Below are 27162 nucleotides of genomic sequence, written 5' to 3' on the forward strand. Positions count from 1 at the left end.
CAAGTAGATAAATAGGTATTGCTCCGGTGGGAAGGTAAACAGCTTTTCCGTGTGCTGCTCTGGTTTGCCAGAAGTGGATTAGTCATGCTGGCCACATGACCCGGAAACTGTCTGCGGACAAACGCCGACTCCCTCAGCCTATAGAGCAAGATGAATGCGCAACCCCAGAGTCGTCCATGACTGGACCTAACAATCAGGGGTACCTTTACCTAGTGCTTCCTAAATAGTACAGAAATACACTTTTTATAAATAGGGTTTCACAAATCATTATTTTATTTACAGATAGGTAGCCGTGTTGGTCTGCCATAGTCAAAACAAAACAAAAAAAATCCTTCCAGTAGCACCTTAAAGACCAACTAAGTTAGTTCTTGGTATGAGCTTTCGTGTGCATGCACACTTCTTCAGATACCGTGTATCTGAAGAAGTGTGCATGCACACGAAAGCTCATTATTTTATTGTGTCTTATGAAATTTTGCTCTTTGGGTCAGTTTTCCTTAAAATTCCAGAATTAAATATGTGCTTGCAAAACATAATTGGTATACAAATGATAAACAAGTAGGCAGATATATTCTGCAGTGCATGCTGCAGTATGCAGTAAATGTTTAGTAGCTGGTACATGGTCATGGCTGTATACTGAGCACTTAAGAAGTCAAAATAACTCAGATTCTATGCACATGAAAGGTTTTTCTACCTGATTTCTCCCCTCCAGCATACCTTTACTGAGAGGTAGGGTGTTACCCAACATTGAGAGAAGCTATAGGGAGGCACACAGGATTAGAATGTAGAAGAGGAAGTATCAGGATATTCCCTTGCACAAGCATCCTTTGCCCTGGTATTGGATACTGCCTATTAAGTTAAAGTCAGTTGCACAAAGCTGTGATGCAGTACACACTGCATGATACATAAGATGGAATAGATGATATGTTGTATTAATTAGTGTGCAAATTAGTACTATTTAGATTCCAAATAGTGCAGATGAACATTTACTCAAAGTAATGCATTTCTGTCCAGTAATAATAACTACTAGCCCTTGTAAAGAATTTTGACCACTTTTAGTATTCAGGTAGGTGTTCTCACTTAGTGGTCTTAGCATTGTGCAAATCAAACACAAATCATTCATTTATAAATCCTCTTGATAAGCAGATATAAACTATGTACTTTGAATTGCATGTGGGCTTCATGCTCAGGAATTTTAGGTTATAGTCCTGGACTGTCGACTGTCCTGGGTAGCATAAAGTGTGTCTTTGGTTGCAAACATACATTTTAGTTGTTGTGGCATCTAATTAGTGTTCAGGAATACAGGAATTAGAAACTTAGAAAGTTGATCTTCTTAAAGGTTTAAATAAATCATGTCTGATTTCTGTGACTGTATGCAGGCAGATATGTATATTTTAGCTTTATTTGCTGCAGCAGCACCCCAAATAACTCTAGTCCATAAAAGTTTCATCATTGAAATCTCTCCACACTTGGGTGGCATACAGGTGCCTGTATCTTCTGATTGGACAAATTCGGGCTGTTGGTATGCCACCCAGCTTGCTGCCCAGTCGCATACCTGAATAATCTGGCAAAAGTGCTCTGAAGAACCCCAGGACGCTGGTACTGGAAGACAACAGTATCCATGCTAAAGTTACCTTGACTGAGCCAACTGAGGTCTTCATGGCCTCTGTGGCAAACATGGGGTTGTCCCAAGTTGTCATTGACACAGCACATACGAAAGTTTTTGGTGTGTGGGTGTGAGAGAGACAGAGACAGAGAGTTGTGGTTAGACGATTATCTGGGGTAGTTTGTTCATGCATAGATGTAGGACCCATTAGGATGATTCATCCTTAGGGATTTGCAGAATCCAAAGAATTCCCGAATGCTTTGCGGGATTTTCCAGAAGCCAGAACTGGAAATTCTGTTGACTCTTTGGGCTGTCTATGAAATGACAAGATTTTCCGGGAAGTTGATATGATTGCCGCTGAATGCCCACTCTGACACTTTGGAACCATCCCTTTTCTCCCCCAGGATGTTCCAAGATATGAAACAGGATTTGTGAGGCTAGAATGCAAGTGGCATAAGATTCAGTGTGAGGTTGACTGAACATGTGCCTATTGTCGTGCCTGTTACAGGAGGTGAAGGTGGCAAAGAAGACTTACTTTGGTGCCTCCCTTGCATTCTCAAGCGCCTGGCCATCACATCAGTGCTTTTCTGTGTGGTGAAGGGACCTTTGACACATGTCCCAGGAATAGTGTTGGAACCAACAGAGGCCTGCTGTGACATGTTTGCCATGTTACCATAATTACAGAGCTAGATGAGGTGTCCCAACACATCTTTCCCAATTTTATGGGATCTATTTTTCATTGACATGATCTAATAATGTAGATAAAGCACTTTCAGTGGTTTGGACCACAGCTTGTTATTCACAGTGGTTATTCCATGAACTGCCCTGAGACCCCTGGGTATATAAATTCAATATATAATACTAGTTCCCTCCAACCCTGCTGTGCCCCTGTATTGTGGTAGCCCCTTTCTCTGCAATATGTGGCTGAGCAACCATCGGCTGTTTCAGACATCTTGTAAAGATTGTGGTGCCCAGGTGGTCCCTGACTCATAAGATTGGACCCTGTTTTATGTGTTTGAATCCCCTGAATTTGTTTTACTTGCTTTTATATCCCTGCATATACTTTTATAATTCTGCTTTATTGGTTTTAGATTGAATTTTGTTTTAATGATATTGTTTAATTGTGTTGCTTGTTTTTTATATTGTATACCACTTAGGAATTTTTAAAATATTAAACAGTTTATAAATCCTTTAAAATAATTAACTTTATTATTTTACAGTAATTCTGTGATGATGATACTTGCAGAAAAATACAGTCAAGGAAAGATAGGCCAGAAGGCTTTTTCCTAGCATTACCATTTTTCTAGGTAAGTGATTCCCTTTTCATTTCAGTAAGTAGATTGTTTTAGTACAAAATAGGGCTTTGGTTAATGAATATTAATTAGAGAATAGTTAAAAGGATACAAAATTGTTAGGATTTGATTGTACAGTATTTGAGGTTGCAACCTCTTAAGCCCTGTTCCAGTACTGGTAATGCCAACTTCTCCAGCCTAGGGTTTTAGTTACTAACAAACGTATTTAGGAGCCGTCCCTACACTTAGCATTCCTATCTGGAGAAATTGTGTGGGTGGATTCAAAATGCATGCTGAGGGGGTTGATAGGTGCCCTTCCCAATGCAAATGGAGGAATCTTATAGGGAAAAATATATGGGGCATTCTTCCATGTTGTGCTGAGAGCCTAACAAAGGCGGCATTTTTTCATCTCCGCCAAGCTAAGCAGTTAGCTCCTTACCTCTCTCGCCCTGACCTAGCCACTGTGATCCATGAGCCGGTCACCTCCAGACTGGATTATTGTAACTCGCTCTACATGGGGCTGCCCTTGAGACTGACCGAGAAACTCCAGCGGGTGCAGAATGTTGCAGCGAGACGCCTTACGGGGTCCTCGCTGCGAGATCACATTCACCTGGTGCTATACCAGCTGCACTGGCTCCCGGTGGAGTACAGGATCAGGTTTAAGGCACTGGTTTTAACCTTTAAAGCCCTATCCGGCCTAGGACCCTTGTACCTACGGGACCGCCACTGCTGGTATGTCCCACAGAGGAACTTACGATCTTCAAACAAAAACATCTTGGAGGTCCCAGGCCACAGAGAGGTTAGGCTGGCGTCAAACAGAGCCAGGGCTTTTTCGGCTGTGGCTCCGATCTGGTGGAACGCTCTGCCACAAGAGATTAGGGCCCTGCGGGACTTGACATCTTTCCGCAGGGCCTGCAAGACAGAGCTGTTCCGCCAAGTCTTTGGCCAGGGCACAGCCTGACTCCCTCCTTTGGCAATCTTCACAGAACTCTACCCAATGGTTGCCATCAGTTTGATTTGAAGTAACTTTTTAATGAAATGATTTTAAAATGTTGTCTTATTTCATAGAATCATAGAGTTGGAATAGACCACAAGGGCCATTGAGTCCAACCCCCTGCCAAGCAGGAAAGACCACCAGAGCACTCCTGACATATGGTTGTCAAGCCTCGGCTTAAAGACCTCCAAAGAAGGAGACTCCACCACACTCCTTGGCAGCAAATTCCACTGTCGAACAGCTCTTACTGTCAGGAAGTTCTTCCTAATGTTTAGGTGGAATCTTCTTTCTTGTAGTTTGGATCCATTGCTCCGTGTCCGCTTCTCTGGAGCAGCAGAAAACAACCTTTCTCCCTCCTCTATATGACATCCTTTTATATATTCGAACATTGCTATCATATCACCCCTTAACCTCCTCTTCTCCAGGCTAAACATGCCCAGCTCCCTTAGCCGTTCCTCATAAGGCATCTTTTCCGGGCCTTTGACCATTTTGGTTGCCCTCCTCTGAACACGTTCCAGTTTGTCAGTGTCCTTCTTGAACTGTGGTGCCCAGAACTGGACACAGTACTCCAGGTGAGGTCTGACCAGAGCAGAATACAGTGGCACTATTACTTCCCTTGATCTAGATGCTATACTCCTATTGATGCAGCCCAGAATTGCATTGGCTTTTTTAGCTGCCGCGTCACACTGTTGGTGTGTTTGTGGTCAACCAAGACTCCTAGATCCTTTTCACATGTACTGCTCTCAAGCCAGGTGTCACCCATCTTGTATTTGTGCCTCTCATTTTTTTTGCCCAAGTGCAATACTTTACATTTCTCCTTGTTAAAGTTCATCTTGTTTGTTTTGGCCCAGTTCTCTAATCTATCAAGGTCGTTTTGAAGTGTGATCCTGTCCTCTGGGGTGTTAGCCACCCCACCCCCCCAGTTTGGTGTCATCTGCAAATTTGATCAGGATGCCCTTGAGTCCATCATCCAAGTCGTTGATAAAGATGTTGAATAAGACCGGGCCCAAGACAGAACCCTGTGGCACCCACTAGTCACTCTTTTATTTTATTGTTGTTAGCCGCCCTGAGCCCCGCTTCGGCTGGGGAGGGCGGGATATAAATAAACATTTATTTATTTATTTATTTATTTATTTATTTATTACTTTGAGAGATTGATTCATATTGTACGGCTAGGCAATCTTTGTACTCCCTATAATATTGATTTTATAATTAAAGTTATAGGCAGATGCATTTTCCTGCATATGCTCCTACCCTTTTTTAGGATAATAAATTAGACATCAGTGTTCTGTATTTTACCTCAAGGTAGTTGAGATGGGTAGGAGTCTTTTGGGAATCTCAGAACCAACCTCTAACCTTTAAATTACACATTTCATATCAAACTTTAGATTTGGCATTGAATAGACATGCAGATGAAGGAAGATCTGTATCAGACAGATGATCCTTTAAGCTTCCAATAGATTCTAATACATGCATGTCCATCCCCACCTCATCATCTTTGATCCCCTCAGTTCTGCAGTCCTGAGGCAACTGGCAATTGGAACAGTGGATTCCTTCTGCCAGGGATGGAGTAGCATGCACTTTGGCTGCTGTATGAGATCAAACCGGTCATCTCTTTGCCACAATCTTTCTGTAAAGCAGGGGCTGCAGCCTGCCAGTGCCAGTGTCAAAAGCCAGAGTGCACTTTCTTTTACTTTAGTGATCCCAGGACAACTGCAATTGAGCAGTAAGGCTGAGAAAAAAATGTCATAGAAATGTGTTAAAAGCCAGCAGGATGTAGTAGTTAGCATTAATGTAAGATCAAAGCAACCCTGGTTCACATCCCCACTCACCCTAATCTACTTCATAGGATAGGTAAAGAACCATATATACTACCCTAAACTCTTTGGAGGAATGGCAGATACAGTTATAATTATAAGGAGAAACAGGTAAGGGAGGATGCAGAATGGCCAAGAGAAAGCGCTCTTATAAAAATGAACTTTTCTATCCTATAATCTATCACGTTCCAGCCTTGTCACATAGAAATATAATGCCTGACCAGTACTTATGAATGCAAAACAAACTCAATGTGGTGTATAAATAAAATATAAGCCTGTAACATTTTGAAACTTTATACAAATAATTGCATCTCCTAGCCAAGCGGCCAATAACATGTTCATATACAGTAATATTGATGGGTTTATGTATGTATATAAGTGCAAATTGCATAAGACAGATGTCAATGTCTAATTGAGGCATGTTTTGACTATGGAGTCTTCTTCAGTGGCAGATATTGAAGGGCGTAAGGGAACAAATTATCACTGTCGGAAGAAAACTTCTTTGGGGGCTCTGTATTGCTGCATTTTGGAAGACTGTAAGGTATGTATTTTTCAATCAATAAAGGAATTTTGTTGCAGCATGCTATAAATATGATCATGCACTCTTGTCTCATGCCCAAAATAATGTACTTAATTGTTTGTCTATTTATTGATTTATATATGCATACTAGTTTGTTAGTATTATTGTATACTAACATTATTCTTGTATAATAACATTATTTGTCTGAATTTATTTGTTATAAAGTTTCATTTTAAGTTGCTTTATATAAGTTACAGGCTTTCATTTTGTTTATAAGCCACCTTGATTTTGTTCTGTATTCATCCTGATGTTATATTTGCCTGCCTCCATCTTTCTTCTTCTTTCCCACAGGCCAGGTCATGTCCAATGTCCTTTGTGGTAGGGGCATTCCTGCAGCTAGCCCTTATGTTGGCATTGCCTCTCTTGTACTATTCTACTCACACACACTTCAATGCATCCCCTATAATCCATACTTCAATGCATTGGCTGAGCAGCTGACAGTTCTTTAAAAGCTAATGTAATGTGTGAACCAAAAAGAATATAGCTCAACTTCTTTTTGAAAATAAATCACATTCCTTTCAGGACGAACAAGATTAATTTATCTCATTGCAAGTTTTACATGTCATATTTGCCCCTTCACTACCATGCATAAGTAGCTGCTGCTGCTCCATGGAAATGGGAAAGATAAATAGTATACAATATGCAGAGTTTTCAGGGGGGAAACTGTAGACCAAAACTGGATAATTAAGCTCCTTGATTCTAACTGGGTTTTAAAGAGTGAATCAAACAAGTGTCTTGTTTTGGTTTCTCTGTACCTTGTTAGCTGGTGCAATTCTCCCTGAACCGACCTTGAAACAAAACTAGAGATTAGTTACATTCTTTGGCTTTGTCCTTTTTCTAAGAACAATACAAGATACTTTTCTCAGGGCAGTTGAAGACTCAACCCAACCTTTTACTGCATGAAGTCTCTGCCCTCCCCCGGACATTTAGCTTTGATAATAGAATAAAAATCACCATACAATCCAGGGCTTATCCTATGTTTTCCTTTTAGTGGGTGTGGTGATTTAGACACGAGGCTGAGTGCCAACTTGTGCATCCTTATATTCAGTTAGAATAACACAATACTGTTATACTCATGTTTTGTATTGATTGTTGGTACTGTGGCACTGAAACAACTTTCTTTTTTCCTTTTCTGTTTGTTTATCGGCGTGTTTTCCTGTGTATTTCATATGGATGTGCTCCTTTCTTTTAATAGCACTATATCTACCTGAGAATCAAATGTACATTTGTTTTGACCTTGCTCCATTTGGTATGGATTACTTTGACCTATTAGTGCTCATGGTTACAAACAATAAGAACTTTAGTTGTACATCAAACACTTGGGTTGATTCATACTTTCATTGTTCAAAATATTAAGCACAAATTAATATTATTAGCTTCCGTACCCTGTGTTTAATTAGATTTTTTTTTTAATAACCTGTGAAAATAAAAGCATGTCCTCTTAAAAATATTTTAGGATCCTCTTGCAAAGCAGTATTGAACCTGACGGGTTTGGATTCCCTTCTACATGGAAACGTCAAACAAGGGCCTGCCAATGTGTTGCCGGAGTTAATTGAATTGTTATAGAAAATCACCATGGGAGGAGCTGTGAGTGCAGGAGAAGACAATGATGATTTAATTGATAACTTGAAAGAAGCACAATATATTCGCACTGACAGAGTGGAGCAAGCCTTCAGAGCTATTGATCGTGGTGACTACTACCTGGAAGGCTATAGGGACAATGCATATAAAGATTTGGCTTGGAAGCATGGAAATATACATTTATCAGCCCCTTGCATTTATTCTGAAGTCATGGAAGCTTTGAAACTTCAGCCAGGATTGTCTTTTCTTAATCTGGGTAGTGGAACCGGCTATTTAAGCACAATGGTGGGATTAATATTAGGTAATACTTTTTAAAAAAAATGTTAATATATGTTTTATGGCAGATGAAATTTATTAATAATCTGTTTTACAGCTGTGTGCATGCATAACTGTCATTTAGCTTCATAGCACTTTATAAGGAGGTTTTCCAGATGAATTGTGCTTAATGTACAATTGACTTCAATGCCTTAAAATATTATTCAGGAATTTCAAATGCAACCTCTACCTTTTGCTCTTGATTCCTCACTTCTTAACTGGTGTTTTATTTATTATTTCGCTATTTTAGAAATGAGAGTTGAGTATTTCACTTGCATTCTTACTTAGGGCCAAACAACATGAGATATGGGAGATCTGAGATTGGATTTCCAGTGCTGGTAGTTCAAAGAAACTGGGTAGAGCAGTAGGATTTGGACATTAATGCTAGGGAGAAGGGGTCATATAGCCCATTCTTTCTGTGCTGGTAGTACCTCTTGTATTACACATTATGGCAAATCATATCTCAGGGATAAAGGAAAGGAATGTTATATTCCGAGCATCTCTCTTCTGATCCAAATTTGAGAGATTCTGCAGATGGTTTAGCCAAAGGTGGAAATAGAGTCCAACCATGGATCTCTTGCATTTCCTGCAGTTTTGTTCTGAATAGTGGTTTTTTTTTTAAAAAAAGTTATTAAAACTATTAATGAAACTAACAAATAATTAAGTCAATCTTTAATGACATGGGGAAATCCCTGAAAATTATTATTCATTCTAGGGAAAGCAGGAGTAAGACTGTCAGCTCACTGCTCCCTCTTGTGGAGAATAAAATACCTCTTCGCTTAATGCAGCATTGACAAAATTTATGGGATGAAATTTATATTTTTTTCTTGATAGATGGTTTGAATTGTTCATGGCATGAGATTCTGTAACTTTATCTAAGTAATTAAATGTTTTGATACCTTTCCCAAGCATCTCCTGAACTTTAAATCCATAAATCATTTCATTGCTAGTAATGGAGCATTGCTTCAAAGGTGCTTGTGTTGAAGTACATATACACATGGGTGCATATTCTTATGAGCAGTTCTAGATGGCAGCTTCTCCAGCAACATGGAAAGTTGAACAGGAAGGTATCAAACTACTGGCATGTGTGAAAGTTGGAGCTATGGTGGATGGTTTAGCTACTGTTCTGCCTCTGCTGTTCTGCTAGTTTATTTGCATTAGCAGTGATCAGTGCAGGTATCAACTCAATTCCCATGTAGCTTGCATGTGTTAACTGCACTGCTGTAGAGTATCTGATATTTGCAGATGCCTTCTGCGAAAGATGACATAAGAGGAAACAGGCATACTTCAAATTTCTCTTCTAAAGTACCGTATTTTTCACCCCATAGGACGCACCGGCCCATAGGACGCACCTAGTTTTTTGGGGGGAAATAAAGGGGGGGAATTATTTCCCCCCAGGTGCGCTGTGCTAATCCCGAAGCTTGGGGCGTGCGGAGTTCAGCGCGCCCCAAGCTTCTGGGTGCTGGCAAGGTCTCAGCTAGCCGTGGGAGAGCCGCGCGACTTCGCGCAGCTCTCCCAGGGCTAGTGGAGCGCTGTGCTAATCCCGAAGCTTGGGGCGTGCGGAGCTCAGCGCGCCCCAAGCTTCTGGGTGCAGGCAAGCTGTCCGCTAGCCCTGGGAGAGCTGGGTCTCCCACGGCTAGCGGATAGCTTCCTGAAGCCTGGAGAGCAAGAGGGGTCGGTGCTCACCGACCCCCTTCGCTCTCCAGGCTTCAGCGAAAGCCTGCATTCGCCCCATAGGACGCACACACATTTCCCCTTCATTTTTGGAGGGGGAAAAGTTCGTCTTATAGGGCGAAAAATACGGTAAGTGTCATAATTAAACAGCTCTTCTGGTAGAAATATTTTGAGCAAGTTATCTGTTGACAACCTTTCTAAACTGTTTGCTAAACATGGTCTTCCAGATCCTTGACCAACACTTGAATCAAACACTTGGATAAAGTTACAGGAACTGACACAATCTCAGTACTTTGAAAGATACTGTTGTGTGACTGTAGACATTATTTCTGGTTATGTCTGTCTCCAGCTTGGTTTTTACTTGCATTTCTTCACACTGTCACAGGCATGTGAATAGTAGCAATTGGGAAGGGAAATGTAGTGTGGGAACCATCCCATAATTAAGCTATCTCCAAAGGGAGAATAAAGCTGGTCCTCTCTAGTTAAACATTTCAAGGTAGTCTGTATAAATGATCACATCATTTTTGTCATCCTAGATGAAATAATTAAAACCTGTCCATTATGAACACATATTGCAGCTTTGGGGTTGAAAGCCTTTTTTTTAATACACTCCTCCCCCCCACACTTCATTTTATGGCCTAGCAGGAACCATTAGCTCTAAGTTGGATGCACCATTTTTACCAACCTGGTCACACTTTCTGAAGCTCAGAGGGGCATGACCAGGAATCAGTGTAGTTTCATCAGGATCCAAGCATGAGAGCAGAAATGCATAAGGAACAAGCCAATGAGCCCAGCAGGTGCCAGCCATGTGACTGGAGAGGGGAATACTAGAGCTATGGCTGTGCTGAAATTTCCTTGTTAAACTCTTTCAGCTTGAAACTAGGGTTTTGGATAGGACAAAGAGTTTCATTAAACAGTCCCTTCTCTCTCTCTCTCTCTCTCTCTCTCTCTCTCTCTCTCTCTCCTCCTCTCCTCTCCTCTCCTCTCCTCTCTTTTTCTCCTCACATTTCTTCACTTCCCAAATACTGTACTGGCTTAAAGTTGCTTAGTGTTCATATCAAATGTCCATCTTCATATACAAGGCACTCTTTGATTTAGTGAGGCTTAAATTGCTGCCGATTCTTAATTTACAGGCCCTTTTGGAATAAATCATGGAATAGAACTTCATCCAGATGTGGTGGAATATGCCAAGGAAAAACTGGAGAGCTTCATAAAATATAGTGATAGTTTTGATAAGTAAGTATGTTGTCTGCTTGGCTTGTTTTTGTGGCCGTAAACAGTTATTGTATGGTGGAAGTATGGTGGGATTTTTAAAGCAAGCCTATACTATTAATTATTGCAGCCACATAGTATTTCACACAAGTTTGCAATACAATTTTAAATTGTGAAGTTTTCAAAATACGGAGATGGGTATCTGGATTTTCCATTATGAGTGGGGGCTTTATCACAGGGATGGGAAACTGAGGCCAAATGCGTCTTTCCAGCCCCTCTATCTAGCCCCCAGGCTGCACTCTCAAGAACTGCTTTTGCCTGGTTGGACTGTATTCTTGAATTGTAATAATGCCTCTTGCTTTCCTGGATAGAGAGGCAGAGGGGTTTGTGTATGTAGAATCCTCTGAACCTTGTGTGGTTGGAATGTAGCCTGATATACAAAGGTAAAATTCATAGTTCCGTTCTGCCTACTTTTTGCCTCTAACTCCCAGAAAGGTTACCCGCAAGAGAATGCAACCATTGGGCTAAAAAAGCTTAAAAAAAGCTAAAAAAAGCGTAATTGTGAACTCTCTTTCAATGTCTTTGCTATATCTACTGCTGATTAAGGGGATCCATCAATCCTTTGCAATATCTTTCCCCACCCCAGTCCTGTGCTCAGATTTTTGAGTATGCTTTTTCACATATCAGGAATAAACTAGATTGTTATACTAGAAGACTACTGTGTCTCTAAATATAACTGAGCTTCAGATTGGACTATATAACATATTTGAAAATTTGAAAATATTTTAAATTGTAGTACCTCTGTGTGTCAGGGACGCGGGTGGTGTTGTGGTGTAAACCACTGAGCCTTGAGCTTGCCAATCGGAAGTTTGGCGGTTCGAATCCCTGCGACTGGGTGAGCTCCCGTTGTTCAGTCCCAGCTCATGCCAACCTAGCAGTTCAAAAGCACGTCAAAGTGCAAGTAGATTAATAGGTACCGCTCCAGCGGAAAGGTAAATGGCGTTTCCGTGCACTGCTCCGATTTCTCCAGAAGCAGCATAGTCGGGCTGGCCATATGACCCGGAAAAACTGTCTGTGGACAAATGCCAGCTCTCTCGGCCTGAAAGCGAGATGAGCGCCTCAACCCCATAGTCACCTTTGACTGGACTTAACCATCCAGGGGTCCTTTACCTTTTTACCTTTTACTATGCCAAACCATAGGGACACGGGTGGCACTGTGGTCTAAACCACTGAGCCTAGGGCTTGCCGATCAGAAGGTCGGCGGTTCATATCCCCGTGACGGATTGAGTTCCTGTTGTTCAGTCCCAGCTCCTGCCAACCTTGCAGTTCGAAAGCACATCAAAGTGCAAGTAGATAAATATGTACTGCTCTGACGGGAAGGTGAACAGTGTTTCTGTGCGCTGCTCTGGTTTCGCCAGAAGCAGCATAGTCATGCTGGCCACATGACCCGGAAAAACTGTCTGTGGACAAACGTTGGCTCCCTCAGCCAGTAAAACAAGATGAGCGCAGCAACTCCAGAGTCGTTCGCGACTGGACTTAACTGTCAGGGGTCCTTTACCTTTTTTTTACCTACTGTATGTGTCTGTGGTTTTTAATATTTTTGGCTATTTGTTATTGGTTAGAATGAAAGGGCTTACACCATGTATTTCAGATTTTGTGTATTATGGAACACTTTTTGTTTCAAAATTGTATCTTGGCACATAAATCAGGTATGGTGGTAATTGTTATCTGGTTGGGCAGTGTGTTAGCATCTACCTACAGATGCATTGTTAAAATGACTATTACTGGTCTAACTTCGGTGGCCATAAATTACATTTCTCACATGGAAATTCCCTAAGTACACACAGTTGCAAATCCATAACATTGTTGTACACCTGCTGCTGGTGGTATTCTGTCTAAAAGTGCCTAAAATCTGCTACTAACAAAATTGCAATGTCTGCTTTGGCTAATCCAGCTAGCATAGTACAGTCATACCTCGTGTTGCATTAGGTTCATGTTGCATCTTTTCAGCTTGCAAACGCGGCAAACCCGGAAGTGTATACTTCCGGGTTTCACCGCACACACAGAAGCGCTCGATCGCTCCACACACATGCGTGGAAGAGGCGCTCTAGTTGCCGACTTTTCAGGGTAAGTTCTGATACCTCAATCTGCATGCATGTAGGTGGAAAGTGAAAGGATGAAATGGAGAAAATGGCTTTGTGCTTTTTGGTTTTTTAATTGGCTCGTATCTGTGCTTGGTGCATCTTTTAGTGACTTTGTGTCTTTCTTCTGCCTTTAGTAGCTCTATCCTCTTGTGGATTTCTCACATCAGTGTCCTATGAATCTAGGCAGAGGTAGCTGATGTGGTGCACTCCAGGTGTTGAACTACAATTACCATCAGCTCCAGTCAACATGGTCAGTTGTCGGGGATGATGGGAGTTGTAGTTTTGAATAATTTTTTTATGTATAGGTGACAAATGAAGAGTTGGAAGCCCTGCCTCTTTTTCTCTTTTTTATTCTTCTTTTATTTTCTATCTTCTCTTTTTGATTTTATTTAGATTAGCTACTTACCTTTTTGTATTGAAAGAAGATATTCGGTAGTTGATATTAATATTTGTATATCTTAATTTAAGCTTTAATCAAAAATCTATTAAAAACAAACAAACTCACTTCTCTGTAGTCAAAATGCTACCAAGCATGTACAAGGGGGGAAGCCACCCCAGTGATAACTAGTCATGCTCAGTTGGGATTGAATGATAACTGTTGGGAGATCAAGTTAGAAAAAAGGGAGAGAGTTGTAATGGGAGTGGAGTGGCTGGAAACCTGAACAGGAGCACTCCATGCTGCAATACCTTGTTTCAGATTCTCCTTGTCATAGCTGAAAAGGTAAAGGGACCCCTGACCATTAGGTCCAGTCGTGGCCGACTCTGGGATTGCAGTGCTCATCTTGCTTTATTGGCCATGGGAGCCGGCGTATAGCTTCCGGGTCATGTGGCCAGCATGACTAAGCCGCTTCTGGCGAACCAGAGCAGCACACGGAAATGCCATTTACCTTCCCTCCGGAGCGGTACCTATTTATCTACTTGCACTTTGATGTGCTTTCGAACTGCTAGGTTGGCAGGAGCAGGGACCAAGCAACGGGAGCTCACTCCATCACGGGGATTCGAACCGCCAACCTTCTGATCGGCAAGTCCTAGGCTCTGTGGTTTAACCCACAGCGCCACCTGCGTCCCCTTGTCACAGCTAAAAAGAGTTAAAAGATTAGAAGTGGCAAAACAGAACAAATAATAATAATAATAGGAACAACAAGTAAAACAAGATCCAGAGACAGTATCATCAAAATTCTTAGATTTTTTTTTTAACCCCACAGCAAATTAAAAACTAAGAGGAGTTAACACAGGCCCAACTTTCTTTTTAAAAACAAATATTTTTGCCATATATTGACAGATCATTAACGAAGGGGGCAAGGCAGGATTTCTTTATGACCAATTATTTGAAAAGTTGTTCTGAAGAGTGAAACTGCAGAGTTCTCACTGACTCAGTGCATATAATTAGGGAATGTTTTCAATATGAACTACATGTTATGAATTCATATAAAGGGATCTTGTCAACTAAAGGCAATGTGTATATATTTGAATTTGAATTTATATGTAAGTAAAACACATTCAGAGATTTAAGTCCAGTGAAATGAATGAAACTTAAAATATGCAGCTGTAACTGAAATTTGGCTATAATAAATGTAGATGTATTGTGTTCATGGTAAATCTAAGTACTGTATACCATCAAGATAATGCAGTTGCAGTAAGTGTATTCATTACAATAAACTGTCCATACTCCCGCTGAATTCCCATTAGTTCTCAAATTTCTCTGATATGCCAAAGGACAACTAAAAAGTGCAATTTTAAGTGCAATTTAGTGTTTTTATATAATGGTATCTATAAAAACATGAAATGTTTGTTTTATCCACAGATTTGAATTTTGTGAACCTGCCTTCGTAGTTGGCAACTGCTTGCAAATCTCATCAGATAGTCATCAATATGACCGGATTTACTGCGGAGCTGGTGTACAAAAAGACCATGAGAACTACATGAAAATATTATTGAAAATTGGGGGCATTCTAGTTATGCCTATTGAAGATCAGGTGATTAAGTATGTTTGTCATGTGTGTTTAGTTGTAACAGATAAAAAGTAGTTCTCTTGTGTGTGGACTCGTAATGACTTTCTTAATGTCAGTTGCCTCAGTACAGTGAATACAAAGGTATTTTGTAAACCTTAAAGCAGAGAATAGCAACATCGAAACAATAGACCACATAATCTCACTCTTCTCTTTCCTTTGACTTCCAGAGATCCCAGCTGTGCACATTATAGCTTATTAGGACCATCCCTGGCCTTTAGTCAATTTTTTTCTGACAGAGCCCCCCTCTGGTTTTGTTGTGCCACAAAAACTTGAGTGGCCAATTAATGTGTTCATAACAACAAAAAGCTTATATGTACAGGAGTCCTCTATCCTACCTTTAGACAAGCTATCTATCCCTGCTCTTAAATTAACACTGTTATCAAGGCATCATCATGCTGCAGTTCAGCCTGTTTAAGAATGCACTTTGATTAGTGACTGCTACCCTTTCAGTGCTACTACTGCTATTTATAGTTTTATGTTCAGCATTGTTCAGTTAATCTCTTAAACTGAGCTTTAGCTAGCTATGGTAATGTTATCAAAATAGCATACCTTTGACTTCCCTGTGACTGGATCCCACGCTGCTTTGCTAATGTTTGAATAAAGCAATTGCTCAGGACATGCAGATCATCCGATAAGTCTTGCATGATTTCATTATTCATTTGTTAGCAGGAGTACCAAGGGATCTAGCCAACAGGTAAGTGCACCCAACCGTAATTCAGAAGTTGGTCCTTTAAAAATCCAGACAAATTAGAAACTATGGACTCAGAGTGAATATATGTTTTGAAGCACAGTGTAAAGCTCAGTGACCAGCAAACTGGGACATTTCTTTCTCTTTCCTTTTCAGTCAAGGACAGAATGTTTTGAAAAGCATGAAACGTTTAGTGATACAATAATACTTAGTACTTATTTTTCATTCATAGATATCAAAGGGCTTTTCTACGGTGAGTATAATTATCTCCATTTTACAGATGGGGATGTGTAGGTACACTGATACATGACTTGCTCAAGCTGACAGTATCCCTAAGAAGCCTGCCTTGCTCAATAAGTTACCAAATACCTTTAGAATAAGAATGCTCATCAATTAAATATTATATAACAACTTTATAATTTCTCCTCAATACACAAAACAGCTCATTCTACTACTATATTTTAAGGAAGCATGGATGCTTTTTGAATTGAGAGGTTTACATCATACCACTCTTGTTCAGTAATCACTGGTAGCTATCCATTAAGGAAAAACAACACTGGACTGAAGCAAAGGCTTTCAAAATAAATAGTTGTATTGCGGATCTGCCCAGAGGATTGCAAGCTTAATACGTTTGCAGGGAAAATTGGACAGGTAATGCTGACTTAACAGATCTTTAATATATAAAGTATTGAGGAATTTTAAAACCAATAATGAAAACTGCTGTAATTATGTCTTCTAATTCCATCCTTGGAAATCACCAAAGGAGGGCCTCTTAAGCAAATTTGTGCGCTCTCAGGAATGTGAACACTTATCCGTTCCCCCCCATCAGATATACACAACTAGTTTTAATTATGCATCTTTAATTTCTGGATATTGTGCATATTAATATATGTATTTAAATACTCATTGTCCTGGGCAATTCATGGATTTGCATGCATCAGTCAAATTTGCATTTCAGTCAATGATATAATTGTACTAAAACATTCCAAAAGTAGCTGAGTTTTCTTTGTTTACATCAACCCTGCAAATTAATGTAGACCTGCAACCCTTTTTAAAGTTAGCAAGAATACATAAAGTGTTTCTAAAAGTAAACTGGGAATTATGTGAAATATGTTTGAATGTAACAGAATAAATGTAGGCTCCCTGTTCCACCAGTTAAAAATATGTTCTCTTCTTTTTCTCAAGGTGAGAAGTACTAGACAGTGACTTAGTTTGGATAATCATTTCCAGGCTTATTAAGATGAAAAATGAGCAAGCCGTATGCCTCCACATAGTCACTGTAGGCACAAGCAATCAGACCAGGAGGCATCTAATTAATCCAAGTTCTTTGAGTAGTCTCTGTGGAGCCACATATGGGTTCTGTACCTCTCCACAGAGCTTCTTTTGAGAAGACTCTATAGCTAGGCTCTAATTTTAGCATGTGCCCTCCTCCCCCATGCATATATTAAGGGGCATGATTCCCTCTCCTCCACTTTCATGTCACAGGACACACCTCATATGAAATCTTTTGAAGACTTGATAACTTAAGTAGATTCCCCCACTCCCCAATACTATTATTTCACAAATGCGGGTAGAGATGCCCTCAGAATCACCCTTCCCAAAATTTCAATGCTTTTCCTCCTCCTAGTCAGTTTCCGGTTTGGCCTGCACCAAAGCTGTCTTTCCTTTAACCCCTTGCATCTCTTGTCATCCTGCTCAGCCTTGCTATCTTATTGTTGTGTGTAGTGTTTCTCAGTGTTTATGAGTCTCTTCTTTATTTTTTCATCTGTTTAAAGTAAAAAAAAAAGTTCCTTTTATTCTGAGGTTCATTTTATGCTTTTCTATATGCTACAGTCATTTGTTTTCCATTTTTCTAGTTTTCTTTTTTCCTTTTGTTTTGACTATTCTTTTGGTGTGACCACTTTGTCACTGGGCTTCAGCCTTTCTAAGGTCCCCCCCCCCCAAAAAAGTGTAAAACCTGTGGTCAATGACACCAAGACATTGCTGCTTCAGCCATTCTGATGACAGCCTTCAGGCATGCCAGTGCCATTAAAAAGAGAAGGGAGCTCCTCTTTAAACAACACCCCATTGCAGATTCCCACATACAGAACTGCCTATATCAGCGGCAATCGCAGCGCAAGGGTAGCCAGCATGGTGCCCTCCAGATGTTGTTTGCTCGAACACTCATCAGCCCCAACCAGCACTGCCCCAGCTCTACAGCTACTATGCTGCCACCACCTCTATATCAGGGACAAGATATGCCTCAATCACCTGGTGTGAATCTCAGCTGATTTATCTGCTGATGATTTACAGCAGTGTGGAAAACCTCAGTGATGGGATTGTAATTGTCTTAACTTACAATGCAAAGTCTCTGCTGCCATTGCTTCATTACTGAGCGCTGAGGTCTTATCCCAGCTGGCTGCACCACAGGCAACTATCTTGTTATTATTTGAGGGTGATAAAGGAATTGGTGCCAGCAGCTTTCTCCCACGCTTCTCCCCACACTTCTCGCTTAGTATGGAAGATTGTTTTTCCTTCAGGATCAAAACTATGTAGTTGCATTGGTCTCAGCAGACTTTTCCCCACAGTAACTCAACTGCCATAGATACCATATCAAAGCTGAAGAGTCTCAATGCCACTATCTATCCCTGCTGCATTTTTCAGTGGGGGCTTTACTGTTACTGCCTTTGAATCAGGAGTGAAGAATCCTTGATATCAATGTCACTCCCAACTTCTTTTTATTTTGCTTTCCTCTTTTCAATGATAGCTTCACTTGGTATTGACACTGAAGGAATCATTGAGCATTCATTAGGTTTCCTTTCATCTAGCTGCAGCAGCCCTTGAAGTGTTTGGTAGTGGCAGCATCTGTGCATTGCACATAGCATTAACTTTTCATGTCACCAACATTTGGGGCAAAGAGGTTTTTCTTTGTTCTTCCACAAACGGCATCTTCCAAGATTGGTGCCCCGGTGCTAGAACATATAATCAACTATTAGATAACAGTTGTAGGTGTAGAGGTGACTGATTAACTACTGTTTGGACCAGAAGTCCAGATTCACTTCCTACAGACTTCCTCAAGACCAAGAACCACTACTTTATGTAAGGAGGGCCATTAATATGTCTGCTACCCTTTGTACAGTGAAGTTTAGTAATGGTATAGACTTTCAGCACCAGCTGTGCACATTGAGCAGCAGTCTGGGATTCAGAGAAATGTTGACAACAACACATTTCCTAGGGAGTTGCACCATTGAGCCCTCTAGCCTCCACTTCTATGTGACAGGGATTTGTTGATGGCATCTTCTTCACTTCTGTAGTCCCTTTTCAGGTGGCAGTATGCACTCATGATAGCTAACCCTTGCCCAACAACTCCCCTTCTTCCCATAGCTAGCCTTTCTTGGATTGACCCTCACCACCTAATATTCATCCTAGTTTTCTCAATCCAGAAAAAAAGGAAATGATTTCATGCCTTGGTAATTTGCCACACTGTGTTTCTAACTGGCCAGCATCAGACCAGCTTTAGTTTTTATCTGCCGTAGCCACTGCTCAGCTTGTGCTCACAGTGTGTTTTTCTGTATTTTAAATTTGTTGCCACCATGCAACAGTCCTGTTCTGGAGTGGGTTTATTAGCACTCCATGAGGGTTGTTGTTGCTGCTCCTCATTTTTCTTAGAAGAGTCTCATTAGTTGCAACCCTTGACTCAGCAGTCTCTAGGTAGGTGCCTCCTTCCAACAGGCCTTGCTCAACTTGTTTTTTGTGCCTGCCCCTACCTTCAGGAACAGCTTATTACTCTACCCATGTGTGTAGCTGTGCAAAGACTACAAAGGAAATGGACATGTTGCTTTCCTGTACCCATAATTCTTGTGAGTGAAAATATGTGTGGACACGCAGCCTGTCCTTTCCATCTTCAGGGGTTAGTGTGTCTTGGAATTTTTAGATTGTTCGATTTTGGGCCTCTGTGTTGTTCAAAAATTTGAACTGTGCACATAGCTGGTGGTAGTGCAGTATCCACCAAAACGCAAGCCTAGCTGTAGAATCTTCCAGAAAGACACTTTGCACAGGTGCAAAACCTGTATGTGTGTGTGCAAAGATGACTACACAATGAGCTAAAGGTACAGGTAAGCAACCAGCACTTTCTCATTTCATCGCACCAAGAAATTAGAGTTGCCAACTTCAGAGCAATATTTTAAATAATGGTTTAAGTTAGTTAATATCCTGGGTGGTTTGAAAGATGGTAACCATAATTTCTCAGTTCAGCTGAAGCAGGAAGTTATGGTTAATTAGAGACTTCTGGTCTGATTGCTATAGGAGCACAGGGCAGTGTTAGAAACTGAGATATGAAAGCTAGGAGATAATGGCACTTTAAGCCTAGGTTATGGGTGCAAAAATGGAATGTCTAGGGACTTTTTAAAAAAAATAGTGAGAATACAAAGCTGAAAATGAATGAACTGCAGCTAAAATATTATGCTTATTTTTCACATGGTCTAGTCCTTCCCCTGACCACCCTCCTAATATTCTTAAGAAGATCTCTTTTCCCGTCTTCAGAGAGTTACCTGGAAATGGGGAGGCAGAAAAAGGCTCTCCTTTCCTTCCACTCTACAGTTTTAATCTGAAATCATAGGTGCAGTACTGCAGCCAGAGCTCAGAAACTGCTTGCACTAATGAAGTTCCCTGTCGCAAAATGTGCCTATAACAATGGGAGTTTTGAACACTGGCTCAGGGAATGGCATGCAGGAACACAAGAGTCATATCTCCGTTTATTTAACCAATATATGACTGTCCAAATGTGGTTAGTGAGCTCAAATGTAACAATGAACTTTGACTTATTGTTGCATGAAGAATCCAGTGCAGGCGTTGGGCTCGCATACTCTTCCTTCCTCCTCTGAGGTTGCCATGAGGGGTTTGGATATTTCCACTTCCATTTTCAATTAAGCACAGTTTAATATTATGTCTGAACCCCAGACTTTGATTAATTTTAACTGTGGCTTATTGAAACCAGCTAAGGTTGTTTCAGTAATCATATTCAAGACTAACAGTTTGTTCAGGTCCTGTCAGAAAGATAAACTGTGATTAATAAAACACAAGGAAAAGCTTCTGATCTCACAGCTACGCTGACTGAGGAAGCATGTGATTCTGATGCTTAGCCTTGTGATGGTAAAGCTGTAGTTATGTCAGAGCAAGGCTAGCATATAAGAATTGGACAGGTGTAGATGAAGTCATGTGTTTAATTGTTTTGTGTCTGAAACTTAAATGATTCCATGCAGCTAACCCAAATACAGAGAACTGGACAAAATACTTGGGAAAGCAAAAACATCCTTGCTGTTTCATTTGCTCCACTTGTGCAGCCAAGCAAGAGTGACAGCAGCAAAAATGATACTGTGGGACTTCGTAAGTACCATTTAACTCTAGTCTTTCCTTTGGGGCGCAGCTACTGATGATACTTACATAAATATTCTTACAGTTATATTAGAATGTATTGCATCAGAACTCAGGCTTTTGGTGTTTCTCACTTCAGACAAACCATGAGCTGTAATCAACAATTTTTCTTGGTCTACCACCCACGATTTGTCTGGTGGAGACAAACCATGAGCCCAAGTTCATATGTAACATTGAAGCAAACCTTAGCCCTGGATAGCATGGCAGCTGCAGAACTGTGGGAAGAGTGTAGTGGCTGCAATCTTCACACCATGAACCTGCATGTTCATCATTATTTGATCTAGCATTACCTATGAACTGAGCTACATTCTGTTTAACATGACCTGGTTTAAAAATATGTGATTAGGGGGACCTATTTGAAGGAACTACATAATAACTCTATGGCCCCACTCTTTTGATAGAATTCTCTCGTAATCTATCAAATTTTGGGCAAGATAGTCATGAAAAAGTGACATGATATTATTACCCACCCACCCCCAGTAAGTGGGCAGGCCAAACCTCATGCCATATCAACAAAGTGCTCTTGACTGTCCTTTTCAAAACGGCAGCATGAGTCAGTGGAACTACTGCTCAAGGAAGAATAAGTCTAAAACTCTGTTGGTTCTGTATAACTAGTTGCCTTTAACTGGATACTGATCTTTGTCATCCATTTCATAGTATATTATTTTTACCTTTACTTCTTTCAAAGGTTATTTCCTTTACCTAGTTAAAAATTCGCCATCGATTTGCAGTACTGCTCTTAGATAACTTGACCTAGAGAGCAATCTTAATTTTCTCTTTCTTTTCAGCCCCCTGTGCTGTTAGGAATCTACAGGACTTGGCTCGAATCTACATTAGGCGCACTCTTAGAAACTATATAAATGATGAGTTGCAAGCCAAGGGTATTATTCCAAAACCTCCACCCAAACGCAAACGCAGACGGTGCCGTAGGCGCAGGATTAACACCTATGTGTTTGTAGGCAATCAGCTCATTCCTCAGCCTCTAGATAGTGAAGAAGATGAAAAGATGGAAGAAGACAACAAAGAAGAGGATGAGAAAGATCACAGTGAAGCCTTGAAGCCAGAAGAACCCCCAATAAATTTATTGCGGGAGAGAATTATGAGTCTACCACTTCCTGAATCTCTAAAATCGTACTTGACATACTATAGAGAAAAATAATTTGTTTTAAGTAGATGTGATAATGCCTACTTGATAGATCCATTATTCTTGAAATGTAGCATTTACTAAGAAAAACATGGACAGAATTCAGTAGTCTTTCAGTAAGACTAAAGTGCAGTGATAAAATGAAAATAACTTGTCTTAACTTTGCTACAAGGACTTGCACTTAGCAGTAAACTCCTATTTTCAATTCATTTTTGGTTACCTTTTGAAAAACGCTCTTTTAACTCTGATAGAAATATATTCCAAAGCAGTATACCGCACTAATTAAGAGTTTGCATGTGATAAATCTCTTTTCCGCTCTGACAAATTTGTATTTATGAGAGTTGGTGAAATTTTATATGTGTGAATTATTGAATGACTACATTCAGACATCAAATGAGAACTGCCTGCATTAATTCTCTGGAGGAAGTTTTTGAGCATACGGGCAGTTCATCTCATGTTGAATTGGAAAACTTTATTTTTGCCATGGCTGTATCACAATCATCGTTACTGTGTTGATGTGAATGTATTCCAAGGAATACATGAGTGCAATAACTGTGTGCAGACACTGAATGAGCTGGCTTTAAAAAAATATGAACATTCAAGTTCCAAAATGTCAGAATATTTTATATATTCTCTTGCCAAAAGATCTCAAGAAAAGTGACTGCTTCTCTTTCAGAGCCTTAAAAAACTTTTGTTGACTATGAAAATTTTTAAAAATATAATACAACCCTGTTTCTTTAACACCAGCCGATGATAGTCAACAATTTCTCAGACTTTCCAGCATTTATGAATAAGCATTTAGTTTCTTTTTTAAAGTTCATGGTACAGAAAGCATATTTCATATATTAAAGATTGTAATTTAGGTTTCAACTATTTACTACTTTATAGAGTAGAATATGTAAAAAGATTAGCTTGTATTGCTTATTTGCATAGCTGTAATAGGATTTTCTTTTTTAAGAAAAAAAAGGTTAAGCAGTTGCACTTTAAGTGGAATCTGTACTTATTTAAGACAAGGCATTCAGTTCCTACATTTGCTCTTGATACTCCTCCTTTTGGAAATTATTAGTAGCATTGCAAGCTTGTATGCTTACATTGCTTGACTATATTCCATCTGCCAGCCCCCTGCTTCACTGGTTTATTTAATGGCATTGCTTGAAGGGGTTGGTTGTTGTTTTTTAATTTTTGCATGATGGACTATGTAATTTTCACTAGCTTTATAATTTAGTGTAAAATATCAATGAAATAAAATGGAGCTCAAGATATGCTGTAAAAACTGCTGCTGTTATGGACACCTGATTTGTTTGGGCCCAATCAAAAGCATTCCTTGGGGACTATTTACTATCTAGTTATATCATAAAACAATTAAAATTCTTAAGATAAAATCAAGATATATGGTGAGCATTTTACATATTCTCAGAGCCTGATAGTTTGTAGATGGAAACCAGTTAAACAGCACCTGATCTAGCATTCATGGTTTGTAGCATCCACTTTACAATATAAATAATAACTTAATTGGTCACTGTCTATGAAATACATATTTTTTACTTAACAGGTTGGATTTCATGCTTTAATTTGCCAAGTAATCCCCCCCCCCATATTCGCAATACTGAAAATTCAGCTCCATAAAAGAAATCTTCTGGTATAACTAGCTTGATGAGTTGTTTGCAGAAAATGTACACTAATGAGTAAATATACTCATTGCTGGAAATAAGTATGCCAGCCTTATTTCACAGCAATAAAACCTATTTCCTATTACAGTAAAACTACTGCAGTAGTTCTGAAGGTTTATCTGTGGGGAGCATTGACTATAGCACATCTTATTTTATTTTATTAGAAGAAATGAAGTTTTAGGCATTCTGAAATTCAAGTTGTACCTTGTATTGGAATTTCATCCTTTTTGGAATTTCTTCATACATTTTTTCAGTTTTCACAGAGTAAAATATTAAATAATTTACAAGGAGAGACCTTTAGTCAGGAGGCTTTTGAAGAATGACTTTGTGTGTTTTTCCATTCTGTTGTACTCTTGTTCAGATAGATAATAGAGTAGTTATGAATATGCATTATGTAATTTTTGGAGTCACAGAAGCAATGTTTCTTTTGTGTTCGTGGGGTTTTTCACATTCTTTGATTTATATTTACTTTTAAAAGTATAAAAATGCAAAATGAATCGAAATTAAACTTTTGTCATAATTACAATAAAATGTCTGGTGATTTTGTGCTGATTAAAACTCAATTATTGTTTCTTTTTGCTTGGCTTTTTTGCTTAGTGATCTGAAGTTTGAGAATTGAACACTTCAAAGATATACTTATAATGCCACAGTTGAAAGCACTGGTGTTCTTGGGAAGCTTGAACATCATTATATCAGTATATTACTATTTGTGTAAAATGACAAAAGGTAAAATAGCCTGTCATGACATCACATAAGGACTACTAACTACAGTGGTACCTCGGGTTAAGAACTTAATTCGTTCCGGAGGTCCGTTCTTAACCTGAAACTGTTCTTAACCTGAGACATCACTTTAGCTAATGAGGCCTCCCGCTGCTGCTGTGCCGCCGCCGTGTGTTTTCCGTTCTCATCCTGAAACAAAGTTCTTAACCCGAGGTACTATTTCTGGGTTAGCGGAGTCTGTAACCTGAAGCGTCTGTAACCCGAGGTACCACTGTATAACAAGCCACAGGTGCAATGAACTGGCTTGCTAGAGGATGTGATTGCTGCTACTCCATAATTGGATTCTGTACCGTATCTCTAAGGAATAAATTCTAGAGTAATTGCCACACTGGGCCTCCTCCAGCAAGAAGGGTGGATATATATTGAATAAATGCAGGGCTTTTTTTCAGCCGGAAATCATTGGCACTATTGCCATTATAAAAGAACAAGGGAAGCGTTCATGGTGAGTTTTGGCACCTCTTTTTCCAGAAACAAAACACTGGGTAAATGATAATAGTAAGCATTGAGAACCTGTGATTCCAGGTGTTAGTGAACATCCAATTACCCGTCAACCCCAGCCAGAATAGCCAGTGATCAGGCAGGTGCAGTCCACCTGAGAATCTCAGGTTTGCCACCCCTCCTATATACTCTTCTCAGTTGTGTTGCCACTGCGGTGTGTGTAGCAGGCATGTCTATTTCCCAATGTATCTACAGTATGGTTCCTATTCAGTCCACCTAGAGCAAAATTGGCATGCACATCTCTTCCCAGACAACCATGTTCGCTCAATGAACATGAAAGTGTAGGATAGTTGTCACAGGTGAATTAACCTTGTGTACCATCTTTCTGTGTGCAGTACTCATTCATTCATTTATCATGTATGAATTAATGTGCAGCATATGGTTGTAGATAAAAAAAATAACAAAATAGTTTATATACAATAGAGGTAAGAAAGAACAGTAGAGAGAATAGTAGGTCAAACTAACCAGCAGTCTCAATCTACATGGAAGGATGAGTATCAAAAGTTGGCCAGAGCCCTCTGATGTCCTTGCCATTCTACCCAAATTCTATAAATGATCAATGTTTTCTGCTCTGGTAATGAGACCTTTGGCTGTATTCCATATTCTCTCCTCTAGTACAAGAGGTTTTGCACTATGAGTTTTAATAAGTTTTAAGGTTGCACAGCAGAAGAATCACATGTTACTGGACACTTGTGTAACAGGTTGTGCACTCTATTGTGCAGCAAAGTTACTGGCAATATGCTTATGTACAGTGGTGCCTCGCAAGACGAAATTAATTCGTTCCACGAGTTTTGTCGTCTTGCGATTTTTTTCGTCTTGCGAAGCACAGTGTCGGGAAAGTTTTGGAAAAGCTTCAAAAATCACCAAAGTCTTTAAAAACCTCAAAAAAGGCTACCACACCGCGTTCTATGAGTTGCTCCTCGAAGTCAAGTCGCAACTGTATTAACGGTGTTAAGAAAAAGGAAACAAACTTGCAAGACGTTTCCGTTTTGCGAAGCAAGCCTATAGGGAAAATCGTCTTGCGAAGCAGCTCAAAAAACAAAAAACCCTTTCGTCTAGCGAGTTTTTTGTCTTGCGAGGCATTCGTCTTGCGAGGTACCACTGTATTTGCTTCTGCAACAGCATTCTGCTGGCACTAAATATATTGCCCCATCTGATTACATCATGCAAGCTGAATGTAAATACAGTGGTACCTCGGGTTAAGAACTTAATTTGTTCTGGAGGTCCGTTCTTAACCTGAAACTGTTCTTAACCTGAAGCACCACTTTAGCTAATGGGGCCTCCTGCTGCCGCCGCGCAGCCGGAGCACGATTTCTGTTCTTATCCTAAAGCAAAGTTCTTAACCCGGGGTACTATTTCTGGGTTAGAGGAGTCTGTAACATGAAGCGTCTGTAACCCGAGGTACCACTATATTGGATTTTCTACCTTGAATAGGACATTATAATGTTATGCCAGCTTCAGTGACTCCCATTTCTAGGCCCAGTTCACAGTGCTTGTTTTGGCATTTTAAAACCCCTAGGGCCAGGGTACTTGAAGGATCAGCTGTGTCTCTGTAAAAACTTAAGTGGAGGGACTCCTCACTCCCATTACCCTTGCCATCTGAGGTAAGGATGGTGGTGAGAGATTTCTTTTCATATATACAAGTGGTCATGAATGTGGACATCCTGGATGCCCTGGTGCACTCACGAGTCACTCCCCCCCTCCAAAATGAAGATTGAATGAAGCATTCTATTGTAGACGATAGAA

At 40.1% G+C, this 27162-nt stretch overlaps 1 protein-coding gene across 17 annotated transcripts in view; it reads left to right on the forward strand.

The window, feature by feature from the left end:
• The window catches only part of PCMTD1 (protein-L-isoaspartate (D-aspartate) O-methyltransferase domain containing 1), a 35356-nt gene extending 10647 nt beyond the window's left edge, over positions 1–24709 (forward strand). For 6 of the 17 annotated variants that reach the window (XM_077933031.1, XM_077933032.1, XM_077933030.1 and 3 more), the window contains 8 exons: positions 2824–2910; positions 6153–6247; positions 7743–8168; positions 10990–11092; positions 15017–15188; positions 16145–16165; positions 21153–21276; positions 22113–24709. In XM_077933031.1, coding sequence (XP_077789157.1) covers positions 7862–8168; positions 10990–11092; positions 15017–15188; positions 16145–16165; positions 21153–21276; positions 22113–22483 — 1098 coding nt within the window. In that variant the 5' untranslated portion in view covers positions 2824–2910; positions 6153–6247; positions 7743–7861 and the 3' untranslated portion in view covers positions 22484–24709. Of the gene's footprint in view, positions 1–2823; positions 2911–6142; positions 6248–7742; positions 8169–10989; positions 11093–15016; positions 15189–16144; positions 16166–21152; positions 21277–22112 lie in introns of all 17 variants that reach the window. The other 11 variants (XM_028736992.2, XM_028736991.2, XM_028736989.2 and 8 more) reach the window with 4 other exon arrangements.
• Positions 24710–27162: the final 2453 nt, after the last annotated feature.

Source organism: Podarcis muralis, chromosome 8, assembly GCF_964188315.1.
Source record: "Podarcis muralis chromosome 8, rPodMur119.hap1.1, whole genome shotgun sequence".
Taxonomy (NCBI): Eukaryota; Metazoa; Chordata; class Lepidosauria; order Squamata; family Lacertidae; genus Podarcis; species Podarcis muralis.